Raw genomic sequence first — 19,590 nt, 5'->3', positions numbered from 1 at the left:
CCCAGGCCCATGATGATGGTATGCATCAACAGCCTCCCTAGTGTATCAAACTTTGTGACTCAAAGCACTCACAGTACTCAACAAAAAACACATATCTTTCTATCTCAGATTTCACATTGTGGATGGAATGATAACTTGTAACATCTGTCAGTCAAACAGTATGCCTATTGTTACAGGACAAATGAGGACAAGACAAGAGATGAACATTCGTTCATTTATTTGCAGTCACAAGGGGTGTATCTAGATTACTATAATATTTTCCATTAGATAAAAAAAAAGCTCAACATTGGTTTTAGGACCCCTTTAACTTTTTCTTGCTTCTAAGTTACTTTGAGGTTGTTTTTTTCCTATGTGGTTTCACAGCTTCATTTGGCCCTTCGAATACAATCTTCATTTTCAAAGCTCTGTCTTTAAGCGTCATCGTCTTCAGCCTCCTCCTCGAACTCTCCCTCTTCCTCAGCGGTGGCGTCCTGGTACTGCTGGTACTCAGACACCAGGTCGTTCATGTTGCTCTCTGCCTCAGTGAACTCCATCTCGTCCATGCCCTCTCCAGTATACCAGTGCAAGAAGGCCTTGCGGCGGAACATGGCGGTGAACTGCTCAGAGATACGCTTGAACAACTCCTGGATGGCTGTGCTGTTGCCGATGAAGGTGACAGACATCTTGAGGCCGCGGGGTGGGATGTCGCAGACAGCGGTCTTCACGTTGTTGGGGATCCATTCCACGAAGTAGCTGCTGTTCTTGTTCTGGATATTAAGCATCTGCTCGTCCACCTCCTTCATGGACATTTGGCCCCGGAACACTGCGGCCACAGTAAGGTAGCGGCCGTGACGAGGGTCGCAGGCGGCCATCATGTTTTTTGCGTCAAACACCTGTTGGGTAAGCTCTGGCACGGTGAGGGCACGGTACTGCTGGCTGCCCCTGCTGGTGAGGGGGGCGAAGCCGGGCATGAAGAAGTGCAGACGGGGGAAGGGCACCATGTTGACGGCCAATTTGCGGAGGTCAGCGTTGAGCTGGCCAGGGAAGCGCAGGCAGGTGGTGACGCCGCTCATGGTAGCTGACACCAGGTGGTTGAGGTCACCGTAGGTTGGCGTAGTCAGTTTGAGCGTGCGGAAGCAGATGTCATAAAGGGCCTCGTTGTCAATGCAGAACGTCTCGTCTGTGTTCTCCACAAGCTGGTGAACTGAGAGGGTGGCGTTGTATGGCTCCACCACTGTGTCTGATACCTGGAAAGAAACAAAGAGAGAGAGAGATTAAAGTACTTTATATTATCCGCCTCATCAAGTACATTTGTATTGAAGCATTTCAACAAAAAAAAACTCAATATACACTACGGTTCAAACGTTTGGGGCCATTTAGACATTTCCTTGTTTTTGAAAGAAAAGCACATTTTTTGTCCATTGAAATAATATCAAATTGATCAGAAATACAGTGTAGACATTGTTAATGTTGTAAATGACTGTTGTAGCTGGAAACAGCTGATTTTTTATGGAATATCTACATAGGTGTACAGAGGCCCATTATCAGCAACCATCACATCTGTGTTCCAATGGTACGTTGTTTTAGCTAATCCAAGTTTATCATTTTAAAAGGCACATTGATCATTAGAAAACCCTTTTGCAATTATGTTAGCACAGCTGAAAACTGTTGTGCTGATTACAGAAACAATAAAACTGGCCTTCTTTAGACTAGTTATGTATCTGGAGCGTCAGCATTTGTGGGTTCGATTACAGGCTCAAAATGGCCAGAAACAAAGCACTTTCTTCTGAAACTCGTCAATCCATTCCTGTTCTGAAAAATTAAGGCTATTCCATGCGAGAAATTTTCAAGAACCTGAAGATCTGGTGCAACGCTGTGTACTACTCCCTTCACAGAACAGCGCAAACTGGCCCTAACCAGAATAGAAAGAGGAGTGGGAGGCCCCGATGCACAACTGAGCAAGAGAACAAGTACATTAGAGTGTCTAGTTTGAGAAACAGACACCTCACAAGTCCTCAACTGGCAGTTTCATTAAATAGTACCCGCAAAACAGCAGTCTCGGCTGACATGACAGTACCTGTCACGACTTCCACCAAAGGTGGCTCCTCTCCCTGTTCGGGCGGTGCTCGGCGGTCGTCGACGCCGGCCTACTAGCTGCCACCGATCCATTTTTCCTTTTCGTTTGTTTCTGTCTGTATTGTTTACACCTGTGTCTTATTAGTTGATTTCGGTGGGTATATTTACCTCCGCTGCCTGCTAGTCTTTGTGCGGGATTGTTTTCTGTGGTTACGTTGTTTGGGGTGCGTGTCTGCACCATGGGGTTTTCTTTTCTCACGGCAGTTGTGCCCTTTGCTATGAGTTTAGGAGTAGAGGTTTCTCCTCCGCGTGTAGCGTTTATTTCCCTGTGTGTGTGACAACCTCGTTGTTTCAGTCCCATGTTGTTGTTGAGTTGGGACTGCTCAATAAACTATTTTGCCACTGGGACTTCCTGATTCCTGCACCTCCCTCCTTTAGGAGGCACGTAACAGTACCTTTGGTGAGGGCACCACGCTGAAGGTGTTCATGATGCGGTCAGGGTACTCCTCTCTGATCTTGCTGATGAGCAGGGTGCCCATACCCGACCCCGTGCCTCCACCCAGGGAGTGGGTGAGCTGGAATCCCTGCAGGCAGTCACAGTTTTCTGCCTCCTTCCTCACTACATCCAGGACAGAGTCCACCAGCTCTGCTCCCTCTGTGTAGTGGCCCTTTGCCCAGTTGTTACCAGCACCGCTCTGGCCTGAAGGAAGGGGAGAATGGAGTAATAAGAAGGAGAAGACATTTAACTTATATTGTATATGAAACAAATCTAGTAATGATAATCAATAGCCCCCCCCCCCCCCCCCCCCCCCCCCCCCCATCAATGAATTATTACATTCTACTGGGTTCTCTTGGGTGCCTAGTTCTAACATATATTTCACATTTTCTGTTATATCCATCCCAATCCATTGCCTACAAACAGGTTGTATGTCCATCTACCAAACACAAAGTTGTCTGGCCTGAAGATCTGTCCAAAGGGTCCAGACCTCACAGAGTCCATGGTGCCAGGCTCAAGGTCCACGAGGACGGCCCTGGGTACATATTTACCACCTCCATGAGAGACAGAGACAGAGGGGAGGAGGGAAAAGACATCAGGTGAATACTGTAGGAAACCATTACTAAAACAACTCTCTACCAGCATAGCCACATAGACTGGGTTAAATATGCTACATATTAAAATGTGGCAGGATCATGGCAATAGATTTAGGGGTGTGGTACCTGTTGCCTCGTTGTAGTACACACTGATTCTGTCCAACTGCAGGTCGCCATCTCCATGGTAGGTGCCTGTGGGGTCGATCCCGTGCTCATCGCTGATCACCTCCCAGAACTATAGACACAAAATTGATGACGGCACATCAGTTTCCTAGGTTCATATGCCACACGTTTTATAGAGAGGAATACATGGCAAACAAAGACTGAAGCATGAGCCGAAATGTCTGAAATCACTGTCTCTCTTGTTGTGGAATATGATGAAAACAACAGCAAATTCTTGGCTCACTAAACCAAATGTAACACGTGCTTGGGATAAAATAAGTGCAAGAGGTATCTTTTTCCAAGACGGTCCATTAGATTATGTTCACCTAAATTCACAAATTACATAATGCTATAGAGACCTCTGATTATTCATTGTTATTCATACTTATTTTTTAGGACTTTTAACCAAATGTTCATGACTATTATTATAGCCTACATGAAAAAGTAAGCATTATTGACACTGGAAGGCTGTCTGATCCCATGTAGGGCTACCATCTCCTGCTGTTGTGCCCTTGATCAAGGCTCTTAACCCCCCACAAAGTAGAACTGCACTGTTTGTTACATGTCAACATGTGTTCAACCCTCCATCTGGGGACCTCCTGGGTGTGAAGGCTTGGCTTTTGATCCAGCCCTGAAACACCCAAGTCTGCCTATCAAGGTCCTGATGAGCAGCTGATGTTTCGGCTACACTGTGGTTAGACCAGGGCTTGAATAAAAGCCTGCAGTAACTGAATGATGGATGGCAAGCTTGATATAAAATATTTCAGCATTACAACCATATACTTTTGTCTTTATTAAATTATTATGTTGGTTCCACTTTTCTGGGCTCTGTTATTTACTTAACAAATAAGGAATACTCAAAATGTGCACTTATAAATCCTAACAATTTGAATCAAAATACAGCTGTAGACAGAAGTCAAAGATCAAACATTAAACATACAACAGATGTCTCTCCTGAGTTCTGCAAAATAGGAAAAGTCCAAGTTGCTTTTAATATGCTTGCAGTCAACCCCTAGTGATGTAACTGCCTACGTCAATACCTTCTACTCATGAGACCAAGCCCATGCATATACAGTTTTACAAACTTGCAGGAGAGACACTAGTTCCAGTGTTTTTTAAGGGCTCAGCAGTAATTTTCCACTCCCCAAGTTGCTTTATGGTGGTATGTCTGACTAGTCTCTTATCTCTTTCACTCCCCTGCAGGGTTCTGTGTTTATGAATCTCTTTAAGCCTTGAGTCGCTTTCTCACAGACACCCTGTTTTGACTGCAATAACTCACACATCTCTCAGACCGTTTCTTTATGAGGCAGAGACTAGAAAATAACTGTGGAACAATAATAAACCTTATAATGCAGATATATATATTGTTAATCTGTAGTCTAGGACACTATAAATGTAGTGGGGGAGGGGTCTTACAGCCCTTCCCTTCTATTAATACAACATAAGCAAAATCTATTATTATAATACATCAAACATTTGGTGCAGCCCCTATCATGACCCCATCAATTCCCTCATTCAATAAATCAGGGATCAAATGGATAAGGTAGGCTACTTGAAATCAAGGTATCTAACTAGACATGTTAATACACTGCTCAAAAAAATAAAGGGAACACTTAAACAACACAATGTAACTCCAAGTCAATCACACTTCTGTGAAATCAAACTGTCCATTTAGGAAGCAACACTGATTGACAATACATTTCACATGCTGTTGTGCAAATGGTTAAGACAAAAGGTGGAAATTATAGGCAATTAGCAAGACACCCCCAATAAAGGAGTGGTTCTGCAGGTGGTGACCACAGACCACTTCTCAGTTCCTATGCTCCCTGGCTGATGTTTTGGTCACTTTTGAATGCTGGCGGTACTTTCACTCTAGTGGTAGCATGAGACTGAGTCTACAACCCACACAAGTGGCTCAGGTAGTGCAGCTCATCCAGGATGGCACATCAATGCGAGCTGTGGCAAGAAGGTTTGCTGTGTCTGTCAGCGTAGTGTCCAGAGCATGGAGGCGCTACCAGGAGACAGGACAGTACATCAGGAGATGTGGAGGAGGCCGTAGGAGAGCAACAACCCAGTAGCAGGACCGCTACCTCCGCCTTTGTGCAAGGAGGAGCACTGCCAGAGCCCTGCAAAATGACCTCCAGCAGGCCACAAAATGTGCATGTGTCAGCATATGGTCTCACAAGGGGTCTGAGGATCTCATCTCGGTACCTAATGGCAGTCAGGCTACCTCTGGCGAGCACATGGAGGCCATAAAAATAAAGTGTTCCCTTTATTTTTTTGAGCAGTGTATATAATGCTCAAATATTCATGTTTCAGGGGAGATCTATGCACAGCAAGTTATTTTTCAATTAGGCCATTCTTAGAATATTTTTAAACGTTGTTGCAATTACATGGCTACTGTTTAATAGAGGGGATTCCCAGCTTTCCAACGGTGGAGATGTATTTAGGCTATCTACAGTGTCGGTGGAAAGGTGACAACGACATGAATGCTTAGTTAGCAGTTATCCTGCTAGGTAACTATAGCTACAAGTAATGTTTTGAATTGGCCATCTAGTTAATCTGTTTGTCATTTTGTTTATACCTGCTGCTGAAATGTCTCGCTCTCTCTCAAGCAACGGCCCACTCGCACTGGTACACACGCAGCACACACAGACACGCACTGAATGGTCATTCCGATAATGGCTGATATGTGGGTTTTTAAGTGATTGATAATATTTAAAAGTGAGCCTTCATGAAATACATTAACAAAAATTATTAAACTAATTTCCATGACTTTACAAACCCTAATTTAACAACTAGGAACAGCGCATCGTGTGCATTCAAATTGGCGCATTTTAAATCTGCACAATCTCAAATAGCCTACGGTCACGCAAAGACTCACAGACTGGCGGCAAATAAACTTGAACAAAGCGGAATCGGGAAATGAATGGCCACTCTGCATTGCTATTCAATGCTATTCAATGCAGATACCGTCTATATTCTGCTTTGATCAACTTTTTTTGGCCTCGGTGTGTGAATCTGGATCTGTCACGACTTCCGCCGAAGTTGGCTCCCCTGCCTGTTAGGGCGGTGCTCGGCGGTCGTCGTCACCGGCCTACTAGCCGCCACCGATCCCTTTTTCGTTGTATGTTTGTTTTGTCTTATTAGTTGCACCTGTGTCTATTTGTGTGCTTGATGGGCTTCCTTATATAAAGTACGTTTACCCGCCCTTGTTTTGTGCGGGATTATTCTCGTGTTACGTGTGTGCGTTATTTAGGTGTGTTCGTGGTCTAGACCTGGTACCCTGTGTTTTGGGTGGTCCATTTATTTCCGTGCCCTGTGTTGTGGGCTTGCGTTTGTGCCGTATTAAAGTGCACTTTTCCCTGTGGAACTCGCTGCTCTCTGCGCCTGATTCTTCCTCACACACCTAGTCCCGTGTGACAGGATCAGCGATAAGCTACTTTGTTTTGAGAGGAGCTGGAACGCAATTAGAAAATTAGAAATGCCGGTACGGACAGCTCCGGACCAAATCAAGCACTGAATGTAACACCATAGAGTGGTCAATCCACTGCCGGACAGAAGAGGAAATTGCCTCAGGCCTCACATCATCAAGGGCCCTCATGAGCAGGGCATAACATTTTTTATATCGCTCAGATATAGGACAGACACTTCAAAACATACTTCCTTTTTACTAAATGTTTGACTATCTGTTTTTACATGTATGCATCTGTTATTCAGTGCGTGTCTATGGGCTAATAGCAGTAAGGCCAAATTTAATGTTTCATGTACTGAACAAAATTATAAAAGCAACATGCAACAATTTCATTGATTTTACTGAGTTACAGCTCATGGGAGTAAATGAGTCAATTGAAATGAATTCATTAGGCCCTAATCTATGGATTTCACATGACTTGGAATACAGATATGCATCTGTTGGTCACAGATACCTTTAAAAAAAAAATGGGCCTCGCAATGGGCTTCAGGATCTCTTGACAGTATTTTTGTGCATTCAAATTGCCATCGATAAAATGTAATTGTGTTCGTTGTCTGTAGTTTATGCCTGCCAATACCATAACCCCACTGCCATCATTGACACGTCCAAACCGCTCACCCACTTGACGCCATACACATGGTCTGCGGTTGTGAGGCCGGTTGGATGCACTGCCAAATAATCTAAAACGATGTTGGAGGTGACTTATTAAGGTAGAGAAATGAAAATTATCTGGCAACAACTCTGGTGGACATTTCTGCAGTCAGAATGCCAATAGCACTCTCCCTCAAAACTTGAGACATCTGTGGCATTGTGTTGTGTAACAAACTACACATTTTAGAGTGGCCTTTTATTGTCTTCAGCACAAGGTGCACCTGTGTAGTGATCATGCTGTTTAGTCAGCTTATTGATATGCCACAACTGTCAGGTGCATTGATTATCTTGGCAGAGGAGAAATGCTCACGAAGAGGGATGTAAACAAATATGAGCACAACATTTGAGAGAAATAAACTTTTTGTTCATATGGAACATTTCTGGGATCTTTTATTTCAGCTCATGAAACATGGGACCAACACTTTAGATGTTGCGTTTATATTTTTGTATTTTTTTTATACCTACAGGGGTCCTAAAATTATAAATCAAATAGCTAAATGATCCTTGCTATGACTATTAAGCTAACAATTCCATGTTAGCTTAATAGAAACCCAACCCTGGGCCCATAGACTATTTAGTAGAAGACAGGTGCTGCTGATAATACTGCCATCGTCTTCGAGGCAGAGGACATGTATGTGTAGCCCATGTATCTGATGCTATGTAGCAATAAAGATGATGGCATTTCATACTCTTTTTGGCTAGACAGCATCAGATACATGGGCTACAGATAGTAAGACAGAGGGGCGCTGTTTTGCTCACTTGGATGCTTTCTCCAGATAGTTTCAGTCACTTGCGAATTGAAGAGAAGTTGGCAGGTGTACAGTGTACTGTTCAGATGCTGGAATTATTTTAGAATGAACGTGCGAAGGTAACCTACTTTTTTAAGTGATTTGTTTGACAATCAGATGAAAACATCATGACTGGTTGTGTTCATGGCACATTAAAAGGTAATACATTTTTACAGTTAAATTACGTCTTTACCATAAATTCATAAAAAGACTGGCCTCTTCCTGGGGCCTCCAAATCACTAAGTCGGCCCTGGATCAATTTAAATATTCATAGACTGAGATAGATGGTTATAATAGTTTTATTTGAACAGAGGAGGCGTTTAAAAGGCCATGTGAGGAGAGGGATAAAACACAAAGGACCCACAGATCTTTTCTTAGACAAATGTGAAAATTAAATCCATTTGCAGGCAGTCAGAGTTAATTGAGAAAGCTGATCATCTCTAGATCTGTAATCATGTCTAGTTCAGCCCTTGAGGAGTATGCATTGCGTGTTTGTGTGTGTGTCTGTGTGACCTTTTGTTTCAGACATTTGTTTATGTCGCTGTCTCTGCTGATTTTCTGTAAACAGCAGCATTAAGGGAGGATTATGGATAATCTGGATAAACAGTCTGTATAGCAGATCAGTAGTTAAGAGAGATTTGAGGGTACTCAACTGTGTGGACTCAATATACAGTAGCAATCAGTGTTTTGATAAACCATGTAGGCTCAGGCAATATGACCAAGTGACCTTAATCTGAGAGAGAGAGAGGGAGAGAGTCAGAGAAAGAGGATGAGTGAGGGACAGCCATAGATAGGATAGATGGTTATCAGGGAGAACTGAGAATAATTGCTTTGAAAGAATGGGGACAATGGCCAGGAAAGCGGACGGTGCCACACACACTCTCCTATGCCTTCAACTGGGCTGTCAGTCAGATCCAGCCGGTGGCCATCCAACCCAATGACACCCTAGAGCACATATGTCAGAGTCAAGGCCCGCGGGCCACATCCGGCCCGCGAGAAGGTTTTTTACGGCCCCTGGGATGATCTTGATTTATTATTAGAACCGGCCCGCAGACCGCAGCAAGCCGGCAGCCCGCAGATCTTTTACACGCACCAATACTACATTTCCCACAATGCAACGGTGACGCACCGAGCAGTAGGCTGCTTCATTTCAATATTTATTGGCACAGCAGTCGTCAGCATCACAGTAAAATTAACTTTCAGATACCCATCAAAAATGGCAAAACGGAAGGTGGACACTGAGAACCGGGGGTTTCAAACAAGGTGGGAGTCGGAGTATATGTTCACGGAGGTAGCTGGAAAACCTGTGTGTCTTCTGTGTGGAGAAAGTGTGGCGGTACTGAAAGAGTATAATCTGAGACGACATTATGAAACGAAACACGCGGACAAAAACAAGAATATGGACATGGAACAAAGGCTACAAAAGGCAGAGGAATTAAAACGAGGCCTCAAATCTCGACAGGCTCTGTTCAAAAAAGCCAAATCACAAGGCCAGGCTGCTGTCAAGGCCAGTTTTATTTTGGCAGAAGAGATCGCTAAATCAGCCCGGCCATTTACGGAGGGGGATTTCATCAAAAACTGCATGATTAAAGTTTGTGACGAAGTTTGCCCAGAAAAAAGGCAACTCTTTTTAAATGTGAGTCTGAGCAGAAACACCATTGCCGAGAGAGTAGACCAGTTGTCCATCAATCTAAAAGAGCAGCTTGTGAAAAAGGGAAAAGATTTCATTGCATATTCCTTGGCTGTGGATGAGAGCACCGACATTTCTGACATTGCCCAGTTGTCAATTTTCATCCGCGGAGTGGACTCCAGCCTAAGCGTGACAGAGGAGTTTTTGGCTTTACGTCCTATGCATGGCACAACTACGGGGCATGATTTGTATGAAGAGGTGTCAAGATGTGTAAATGAGATGGAGCTGCCTTGGGAAAAACTCGTGGGTTTGACAACCGACGGAGCACCTGCGATGTGTGGACACAGGAGCGGACTGGTGGCGAAGATACGGGAAAAGATGCAAGAGGAAAACGCGACAGGTGAGCTGACAGCTTATCATTGTATCATACACCAGGAAGCGTTGTGCGGTAAAGCCTTGAAAATGGAGCATGTAATGAGCATCATCACGCGCACAGTTAACTTTATCAGAGCCAAAGGTTTGAATCACCGCCAGTTCAAGGCATTTCTGACGGAGTTAGAAACGGAGCATGGTGATTTGCCTTATCACACAGAGGTGCGATGGCTAAGCCAGGGAAAGGTGCTTCAAAGATGTTTCGAGCTTCGTGAGGAGATTTGTCTGTTCTTGGACAGCAAAGGGAAAGACACAACACAACTCCGAGACGAAATGTTTCTGTGTGAAATGGCTTTTCTGTGTGACATTACGAGTCATCTGAATGCAATGAACTTGCAGCTGCAGGGTCGGGATCATGTCATCTCTGATATGTACAGTACAGTGAAGGCATTTAAAACCAAACTGACTCTGTGGGAGACGCAGATGCGGAAAGAAAATTTGAGCCACTTTCCCAGCTGCCAGACCATGAAAGAGAAGCTCTCTACCAGTGCGTTCCCGAGCGCACAGTTGGCTGATAAAATAGGTATGCTTGCCGCTGACTTTCGACGCCGATTTGCTGACTTTGAAGCACAAAAAAGCAGGTTGGAACTGCTCGGTAACCCATTTGCTGTTGACGTGGAAAGCTCACCACCAAACCTCCAAATGGAGTTGATTGACCTCCAATGCAATGATGCACTGAGGGCAAAATATGCGGCAGTGGGTGCTGCGGAGTTCGCCCGTTTCCTCCCCGACACAATGCCCCAGCTGCGCATCCAGGCTGCTCAAACGTTGTCTATGTTTGGCAGCACATACCTGTGTGAACAACTGTTTTCTTTGATGAACCTGAACAAAACATCACACAGAAGTCGACTTACTGCTGAACACCTCCACTCAATTCTGAGGATTTCCTCAGCTCAGAGCCTTACCCCGAACATTGATGAACTTGTGGAAAAGATGGGACACCACCAAGTATCACCCTCAACCTCAAACAAGTGAACATTACTGTGCAATCACATATTTAGAGTTTTTACTCAGTTCAAGTTTAAAAGTTAAAGTTTAATATTTGTTTTCACTGCATGTTACTTCTCCTTAAACAAAGTGTTGTTTTTGATTAATAGATTTTTGCACTTTATTTTATTGTATTTCAATCCAATTATATTTTAAAAATATTTCAGTTGAGTGGATGATAGAAAATTGCTATTATTGTTTTTTTCTTTGAAGTAAATTTAGCCCACTTTTGCTAAAATAGAAAATATAGGCTACTGATGGTGCCTTGAATACCGGTTTCTTTCATTTAATGTTCATGTTATGGGGATTTTTATATAAAGGAAATTTGTCTTTTGTGTCTGTTGAAAATTAAAGATTACTGACAGAGCCATAAGAAAATATTGCTTTATTTATCTGATCATATTGGAATATATTTGTTAGGTTTTCAGTAGGTTCAATTAGGTTCACTAGACTATATGCGTCATTTAAAAATTTTTCAATGAACATTCGAACAGTCCGGCCCTCGGCTTGTAGCTAAATTTTTTATTTGGCCCTCCGTCCATTTGACTTTGACACCCCTGCCCTAGAGGGAGTAGCGTCCTCACTGTCAGACCAACAGTAATGTTATTTTAACTAACGCTTTACTAGACAAACAGTTACATGGACACCAGCGAGGTTCACTGTCCATTGAAGTAGCTTACAATCAATGTGGATTTCAATTTAATGTGAAATTGTATTAATCTCAGAGACATATGATGTACAGTCGTGGCCAAAAGTTTTGAGAATGACACAAATATTAATTTTCACAAAGTTTGCTGCCTCAGTTTGTATGAATGCAATTTGCATATACTCCAGAATGTTATGAAGAGGGATCAGATGAATTGCAATTAATTGCAAAGTTCCTCTTTGCCATGCAAATTAACTGAATCCCCAAATACACACAACATGTCCACTGCATTTCAGCCCTGCCACAAAAGGACCAGCTGACATCATGTCAGTGATTCTCTCATTAACACAGGTGTGAGTGTTGACAAGGACAAGGCTGGAGATCACTCTGTCATGCTGATTGAGTTTGAATAACAGACTGGAAGCTTTAAAAGGAGGATGGTTCTGGGAATCATTGTTCTTCCTCTGTCAACCATTGTTACCTGCAAGGAAACATGTGCCGTCATCATTGCTTTGCACAAAAAGGGCTTCACAGGCAAGGATATTGCTGCTAGTAAGATTGCACCTAAATCCACCATTTATCGGATCATCAAGAACTTCAAGGAGAGGGGTTCAATTGTTGTGAAGAAGGCTTCAGGGCGCCCAAGAAAGTCCAGGAAGTGCCAGGACCGTCTCCTAAAGTTGATTCAGCTGCGGGATCGGGGCACCACCTGTACAGAACTTGCTCAGGAATGGCAGTAGGCAGGTGTGAGTGCATCTGCACGCACAGTGAGGCGAAGACTTTTGGAGGATGGCCTTGTGTCAAGAAGGGCAGCAAAGAAGCCACTTCTCTCCAGGAAAAACCTCAGGGACAGACTGATATTCTGCAAAAGGTACAGCGATTGGACTGCTGAGGACTGGGGTAAAGTAATTTTCTCTGATGAATCCCCTTTCCGATTGTTTGGGGCATCTGGAAAAAAGCTTGTCCGGAGAAGACAAGGTGAGCGCTACCATCAGTCCTGTGTCGTCCCAACAGTAAAGCATCCTGAGACCATTCATGTGTGGGGTTGCTTCTCAGCCAAGGGAGTGGGCTCACTCACAATTTTATAAATAAAGAATGGTACCAACACATCCTCCGAGAGCAACTTCTCCCAACCATCCAGGAACAGTTTGGTGACAAACAATGCCCTTTCCAGCATGATGGAGCACCTTGCCATAAGGAAAAAGTGATAACTAAGTGGCTCAGTGAACAAAACATCGATATTTTGGGTCCATGGTCAGGAAACTCCCCAGACCTTAATCCCATTGAGAACTTGTGGTCAATCCTCAAGAGGCGGGTGGACAAACAAAACCCCACAAATTCTGACAAACTCCAAGCATTGATTATGCAAGAATGGGCTGCCATCAGTCAGGATGTGGTCCAGAAGTTAATTGACAGCATGCCAGGGCGGATTGCAGAGGTCTTGAAAAAGAAGGGTCAACATTGCAAATATTGACACTTTGCATCAACTTCATGTAATTGTCAATAAAAGCCTTTGACATGTATGAAATGCTTGTAATTATACTTCAATATTCCATAGTAACATCTGACAAAAATATCTAAAGACACTGAAGCAGCAAACTTCGTGGAAATTAATATTTGTGTCATTCTCAAAACTTTTGGCCACGACTGTATATGTACAGTATGTCCTGATTGTATCATCAACCTGTATACTGGAGCTGCCTTCTTGGCCAAGTCTCCCTACAAAAAGAGATTCATTGTCTCAATAGGACTTCTCAGTCTAAAGAAAAGTTGAATGAAAAGAATAGACTGTGCCATGGCGTAATCCAAAGGAAAATGTTTTATTCATTGGGCACCTCTCTCTCTCTCTTACACACTCCCCTTCTTGTCCATCGCTCTCTCTCTCGCTCTTTCTTCTCATCTCTGTCTGTCTCTCTTCCTCCAGTAGTATCAGATTAAATCGGTGTTGAACCCAGTGATTTCACCGTCTGTTACGTCAGCTGTTTCCTCTGTCTGTATGTCCCTCCCCCACCCCATCCGCCCCTAATTTGGTTAGGGGAGGACAGACATTGATTAGGATAAGGCGGGCAGTGCTACTGTACGGTCCTGCTTTTATAATTGGACATGATTAAAATCAACGCTAGCAGCCGGAAAAGGCTCTGCCATCATGATAACGATGAGCTGTACTGTATGTCTGAGGAAGGAATGACCTTGGTATGGTTCTGTGGCTCTATAATAACCATGGACCTGGGGTAGTCATGACAACCGTAGACACCCTGATACAGAGAATATGGATTTGATTGGTCTGACTGGACCATTATGTCCTCCATTGTAGGCCTATATGAGCTCTCAACCAGAAAGACTGTCAAACAGTTTCACCCATAGGCCTATGAGAGACTGGGTGGGGTTGGGGTACTTCTATCTGATGATGTCAAATTATTGTACATGGGAAATGGACCACTAACACAAACCAGTCATGCCCTACAAAATAAAGAATATTATCTCAAAGTGAACAAACATTTTATTAACATTTTGTCTCTCCAATTTGGAAAAGCCCAAACAACTGACAGCCCTCTCAAATTGTATTTTATCCCCTTTCCATCATAGTAAATTATGCACGCCCCACTCTTCTCAATACTCCTTTGCACCACCTCTCACACACCAATGGAAAACTCTGTCCGCATCTACACACCCCGCTGGAATAAATCGAATCGATATATCGATCCAATATATGAAGGAAAACATGTCATATGGCTCTTGCGCATAGCAGGCTACATGAATAGATGTGATTGTCTTGAACGCAAGTTTCCTATATGCGAGGCAAAAGGGACAAGTCACCATTATATTGAACGCAAGTTTCTCACATATGCGAGGCAAAAGGGGCAAGTCACCATTATATTGAACGCAAGTTTCTCACATATGCGAGGCAAAAGGGGCAAGTCACCATTGCAGTTTGACAGACTTTGACAATGGAATAATAGGTTGAGTTCAGACAATCATGCGAGAGCAGCTTTAACGCGACCTGCAGACGCAGACACGCCGGGTGGCGAGAAAGAAATCCTGTCCCGACAGTCAGAGAACCCTGTTAAACCGATATTCCTAGACAATTGCACACCGCAATTACACACACCGGCTCACACAGACCCACACACACATACATTTATCAAATAGTTTTTAATTGTGGAGTTACAATACTTTAACAAATGGTAGCAATCACACACCCAATTAACTCTGCATATTGTATGAAATAATATTGCAATAGTCCTACATAGTAATATATAGGGTGAATGTGACTGGGTGATTATCCATTCTTTGTAGTAGGTTTTAGTTGTGTTGATTAATTTGAAACAAGTCTTTACTATTCTATAGACAGTCATTCAATACATTTATCCAAACCATTGTAGTTGTATTACTGAGGATGTAAGGTTTTATTATTAGGTTTAAAAAGGAAGCCATTTTTTGTGATGAAACAAAAGCTCAAAGCATAGTGGTCTCATCTCGCGCTATATCCTAATCTAATGTATCAAATCCAACCTGACAAAACATTTTTTATATTAAACTGCAACAGTTAGACTACAATAGAAGTTCATAATTTGGATGATGAATGTATAGGTTCTTACCTTGGCGCCAATCTGGTTACCGCACTGGCCGGCTTGGATATGCACGATTTCCCTCATCTTGACTGGTAGATATTTTGAGACACAGAGACAGTGCACCATGAAGACCCAACCGAACTAATATGGACAATGGTTTTGGTCATCTGGACAGGAGAATTCTGCCATCAGCACAAACAATGATGTAATTTTCGTACGGTAATGAGGAAACTTTCAAAATAAAAGGCGGTTTTCAAAACATTGCAATGTGGATAACTAATTCAAAAGATAATGCATTTTATTCACTGGACACTTCTATTGTGATATCAAGAAAATGAAATGAGTAATTTATGAAAACAAATACAAAATATGATTTAATAATTTTTTTAAATAAATACAGTATATATATACCAATAATGAAAAAAATACAATGTTGACATTGGTATGTTGAGAATATTGGGATGTAGAGAGAGAACTTCTCTACCTGTCTCAGCTAAAGTGGGGTGGAAAATACTCAGTAGTGTCTCTACTAACCAAATGTGTAGTTTTGGATGGGATTGTGTCGTACATACCCAGCAACACACCTTTAAATAGTCTGATACTATCCATGGTTCTGAAATCATTGCACAAAAAATGAACAAAAACATATTTTTACAAGTTAAATGTAATGAATATTAACCAGGCTATTGAGACACAGTATAATCAATCACACATTCTGAACAGCAATGGAGAAATGTATTTACAAGTTGTAGGCCGACATGTGATTCTTATCTATTAAGGTTTGCAGTATACAGCAAAGGCATAGGACTATTACCTAGTTGTTGTTTTTAAGTATAACAAAGACAAGATTATTTACAAGCTATATTGTCATGATTATGGATCAAGGTCAGCAAAGGATCTTTTTGAAGAGTTAAAATGTACTACAGGAGACAACAAGGCTACATGGCTAACAGCACACAGTATAATCAAGCTTTCAGAACAACAATGGAGAACATTCTTTACAAGTTATACACCTCTATGTTTTGCTTTTTCTATCAAGGTTAGCAGTATACATTAAAGGCCCATTAACCACGTTTTCTAAACCAATAACAGAGACAAGATTGAAAGATAATACATAATACAGAGAGGTGTTTATTATCTATCAAGGTCAGTAGTCATTATCTGTAGAGTTTTTAAGTGTATTAAGTAGTAATTTTCTCTCCGATAACTCATATAAAACATACTCGCCAGTGCCATTGTGACAAAGCGTATTCACATTGCCCTCTAATGAGACTACTTTAGAGAATCAGTACACATAAACACCACTACCATCTGACTGTTTTCTAAAATAGCGACACTGATGAGGAAATTCATAGTTTAGTGTCACATCCACCACAAATTCATGCATTGTCAGATACTGTAATGCCAGTGTCACGGATCCCCCCGGTACTGCTGCTCATTCCGTTCACCAGCTCCGTAGGTCTACCTCACCGTCCTTCTAGGTGTCACTGAACTGGATCATTACCACCAACCCCGGACTTTCTTGTCTCATTACACACACCTGGTTCCCATTCCCCATGATTAGTATGTTATATATGTGCCCTCTGTTCCCCATTGTCCTTGTTGATTATTGTCCCATGTCTATTGATCTTGTGATTATCTGTGCTCTGTATTATCGGCTTTCGTGTTATTGTGTGCTTGTTATTACGGGTCTCATCCCGTGTATTATTTAGAGGTTTACACCTCGCTCTTTTATTGGGGTTACATCCCTGTGTTATGTGTGTGTTGGGCTTCGTCGTTTTCATGTTGTACTTTATTTTGGGTGGAGAAATAAAACCCCCCATTTCGTATTCCTGCGCCTGTCTCCTATCATTATACAGTGACAGCCAGGTATTTCTGAAGTGGAAGTAGTTTATCCTTTCAATTTGGCTTAAGGAATATACCATTGTAATGCAATTACTTCTGTTAACTTTGGGCTGCAAGCCCGAAGCCGGGCACAATATGACAACAGCCACTTCAAGTGCAGGGCGCGAAATTCAAAATATATTTTTTTGAAATATTTAACTTTCACACATTAACAAGTCCAATACAGCATATGAAAGATAAACATCTTGTGAATCCAGCCAACACGTCCGATTTTTAAAATGTTTTACAGCGAAAACACCACATATATTTATGTTAGCTCACCACCAAATACAAAAAAGGACAGACATTTTTCACAGCACAGGTAGCATGCACAAAGCCAACCTAACTAACCAAGAACCAACCAAACTAACCAAGAAACAACTTCATCAAATGACAGTCTTATAACATGTTATACAATAAATCTATGTTTTGTTCGAAAAATGTGCATATTTGAGGTATAAATCAGTTTTACATTGCAGCTACCATCACAGCTACCGTCACAAATAGGACCGAAGCAGCCAGAGTAATTACAGACACCAACGTCAAATACCTAAATACTCATCATAAAACATTTCTGAAAAATCGATGGTGTATAGCAAATTAAAGACAAACATCTTGTGAATCCAGCCAATATTTCCGATTTTTTAAGTGTTTTACAGCGAAAACACAATATAGCATTATATTAGCTTACTACAATAGTCTACCACACTACCGCATTCATTCATCAAGGCACGTTAGCGATAGCAATAGGCACGTTAGCGATAGCGAATAAACCAGCAAAAGATATATAATTTTTGACTAACCTTGATAAGCTTCATCAGATGACAGTCCTATAACATCAGGTTATACATACACTTATGTTTTGTTCGAAAATGTGCATATTTAGAGCTGAAATCAGTGGTTATACATTGTGCTAACGTAGCATATTTTTCCCAGAATGTGCGGATATTTTTATAGCACTCAACTATTCTGACCAAATAACTATACATAAACGTTACTAAAAAATACATGTTGTATAGGAAACGATAGATAGACTAGTTCTTAATGCAATCGCCGTGTTAGAATTCTAAAAATAACTTCATTACGACATCCAGCTTAGGTATAGCGAGAGAGTACCCAAAATCTGGGCGCAAACGACTATTTCACATGTTCGACAGATATATGAAATAGCATCATAAAATGGGTCCTACTTTTGACGATCTTTCATCAGAATGTTGTACAAGGGGTCCTTTGTCGGAAACAATCGTTGTTTGGATTTAGAATGTCCTCTTCTCCAGTCAATTAGCACGGAAAGCTAGCAAAGTGGCGCGAAGCTCTCCTTCCTGAACAAAGGCACACAACGCAACACGCCTAACGTCCCGAAAAAATTTCAATAATCTAATAAAACTATATTGAAAAAACATACTTTACGATGATATTGTCACATGTATCAAATAAAATCAAAGCCGGAGATATTAGTCGTCTATAACGAAAGCTGTACAGAAGGCAAAACCAGGTCCCTTCACGCGCTCTCCAGAAAACAGGAAACTGGTGACACGTCAGCTTTTGTTCGACCCCAGATCAAGTTACATACTCAATTTCTTCTCTCACTGCCTGTCGACATCTAGTGGAAGACGTATGAAGTGCATGTATACTGATATATATCAAGGACATTTATAGGCAGGCCCTAGAACAGAGCATCGATTTCAGATTTTCCACTTCCTGTCAGGAAGTTTGCTGCAAAATGAGTTCTGTTTTACTCACAGATATAATTCAAACGGTTTTAGAAACTAGAGAGTGTTTTCTATCCAATAGTAATAATAATATGCATATTGTACGAGCAAGAATTGAGTACGAGGCCGTTTGAAATGGGCACCTTTTATCCGGCTACTCAATACTGCCCCTGCAGCCCAAACAGGTTAACTATATGTTGCATATCTATCTACCCATGCTCAAAAGCCACCAATTGTGCACCATTTCAGGCACATTTGGCATAATCTTTTTTGCTGTCACAAAACAGACTCTCTAATTCCTGACTTGCTAAAGACGCAAGGGTCTTTAACACATTGATCCTTCAAATGTGACTTCAATAGATCGTTACATGTCAATTACTGTATCCTTAAACCACTTGTCATTGCTTAATAATCTGCTTTAGTAGGTGGCGGTGGAATCAAATCAAATCAAATGTATTTATATAGCCCTTCTTACATCAGCTGATATCTCAAAGTGCTGTACAG

At 42.0% G+C, this 19,590-nt stretch overlaps 1 protein-coding gene across 1 annotated transcript; it reads right to left on the bottom strand.

The window, feature by feature from the left end:
- Positions 1 to 200: 200 nt before the first annotated feature.
- On the bottom strand, positions 201 to 15,708 carry LOC129857567 (tubulin beta-4B chain-like). Its single transcript, XM_055925970.1, has 5 exons — positions 15,518 to 15,708; positions 3,274 to 3,382; positions 2,995 to 3,105; positions 2,511 to 2,755; positions 201 to 1,226 (listed from the first exon to the last, which is right to left on the bottom strand). The coding sequence occupies exons 1-5, from the start codon at positions 15,614 to 15,616 to the stop codon at positions 411 to 413; spliced, it is 1,380 nt and encodes a 459-aa protein (XP_055781945.1). The 5' UTR covers positions 15,617 to 15,708; the 3' UTR covers positions 201 to 410.
- Between the last annotated feature and the right edge of the window lie 3,882 nt (positions 15,709 to 19,590).

The sequence above is a fragment of the Salvelinus fontinalis genome, chromosome 6 (assembly GCF_029448725.1).
Source record: "Salvelinus fontinalis isolate EN_2023a chromosome 6, ASM2944872v1, whole genome shotgun sequence".
In the NCBI taxonomy this organism is placed as follows: Eukaryota; Metazoa; Chordata; class Actinopteri; order Salmoniformes; family Salmonidae; genus Salvelinus; species Salvelinus fontinalis.
Note: the sequence above shows the minus strand (reverse complement) of the source record. Positions and strands in the feature narration are given on the sequence as shown.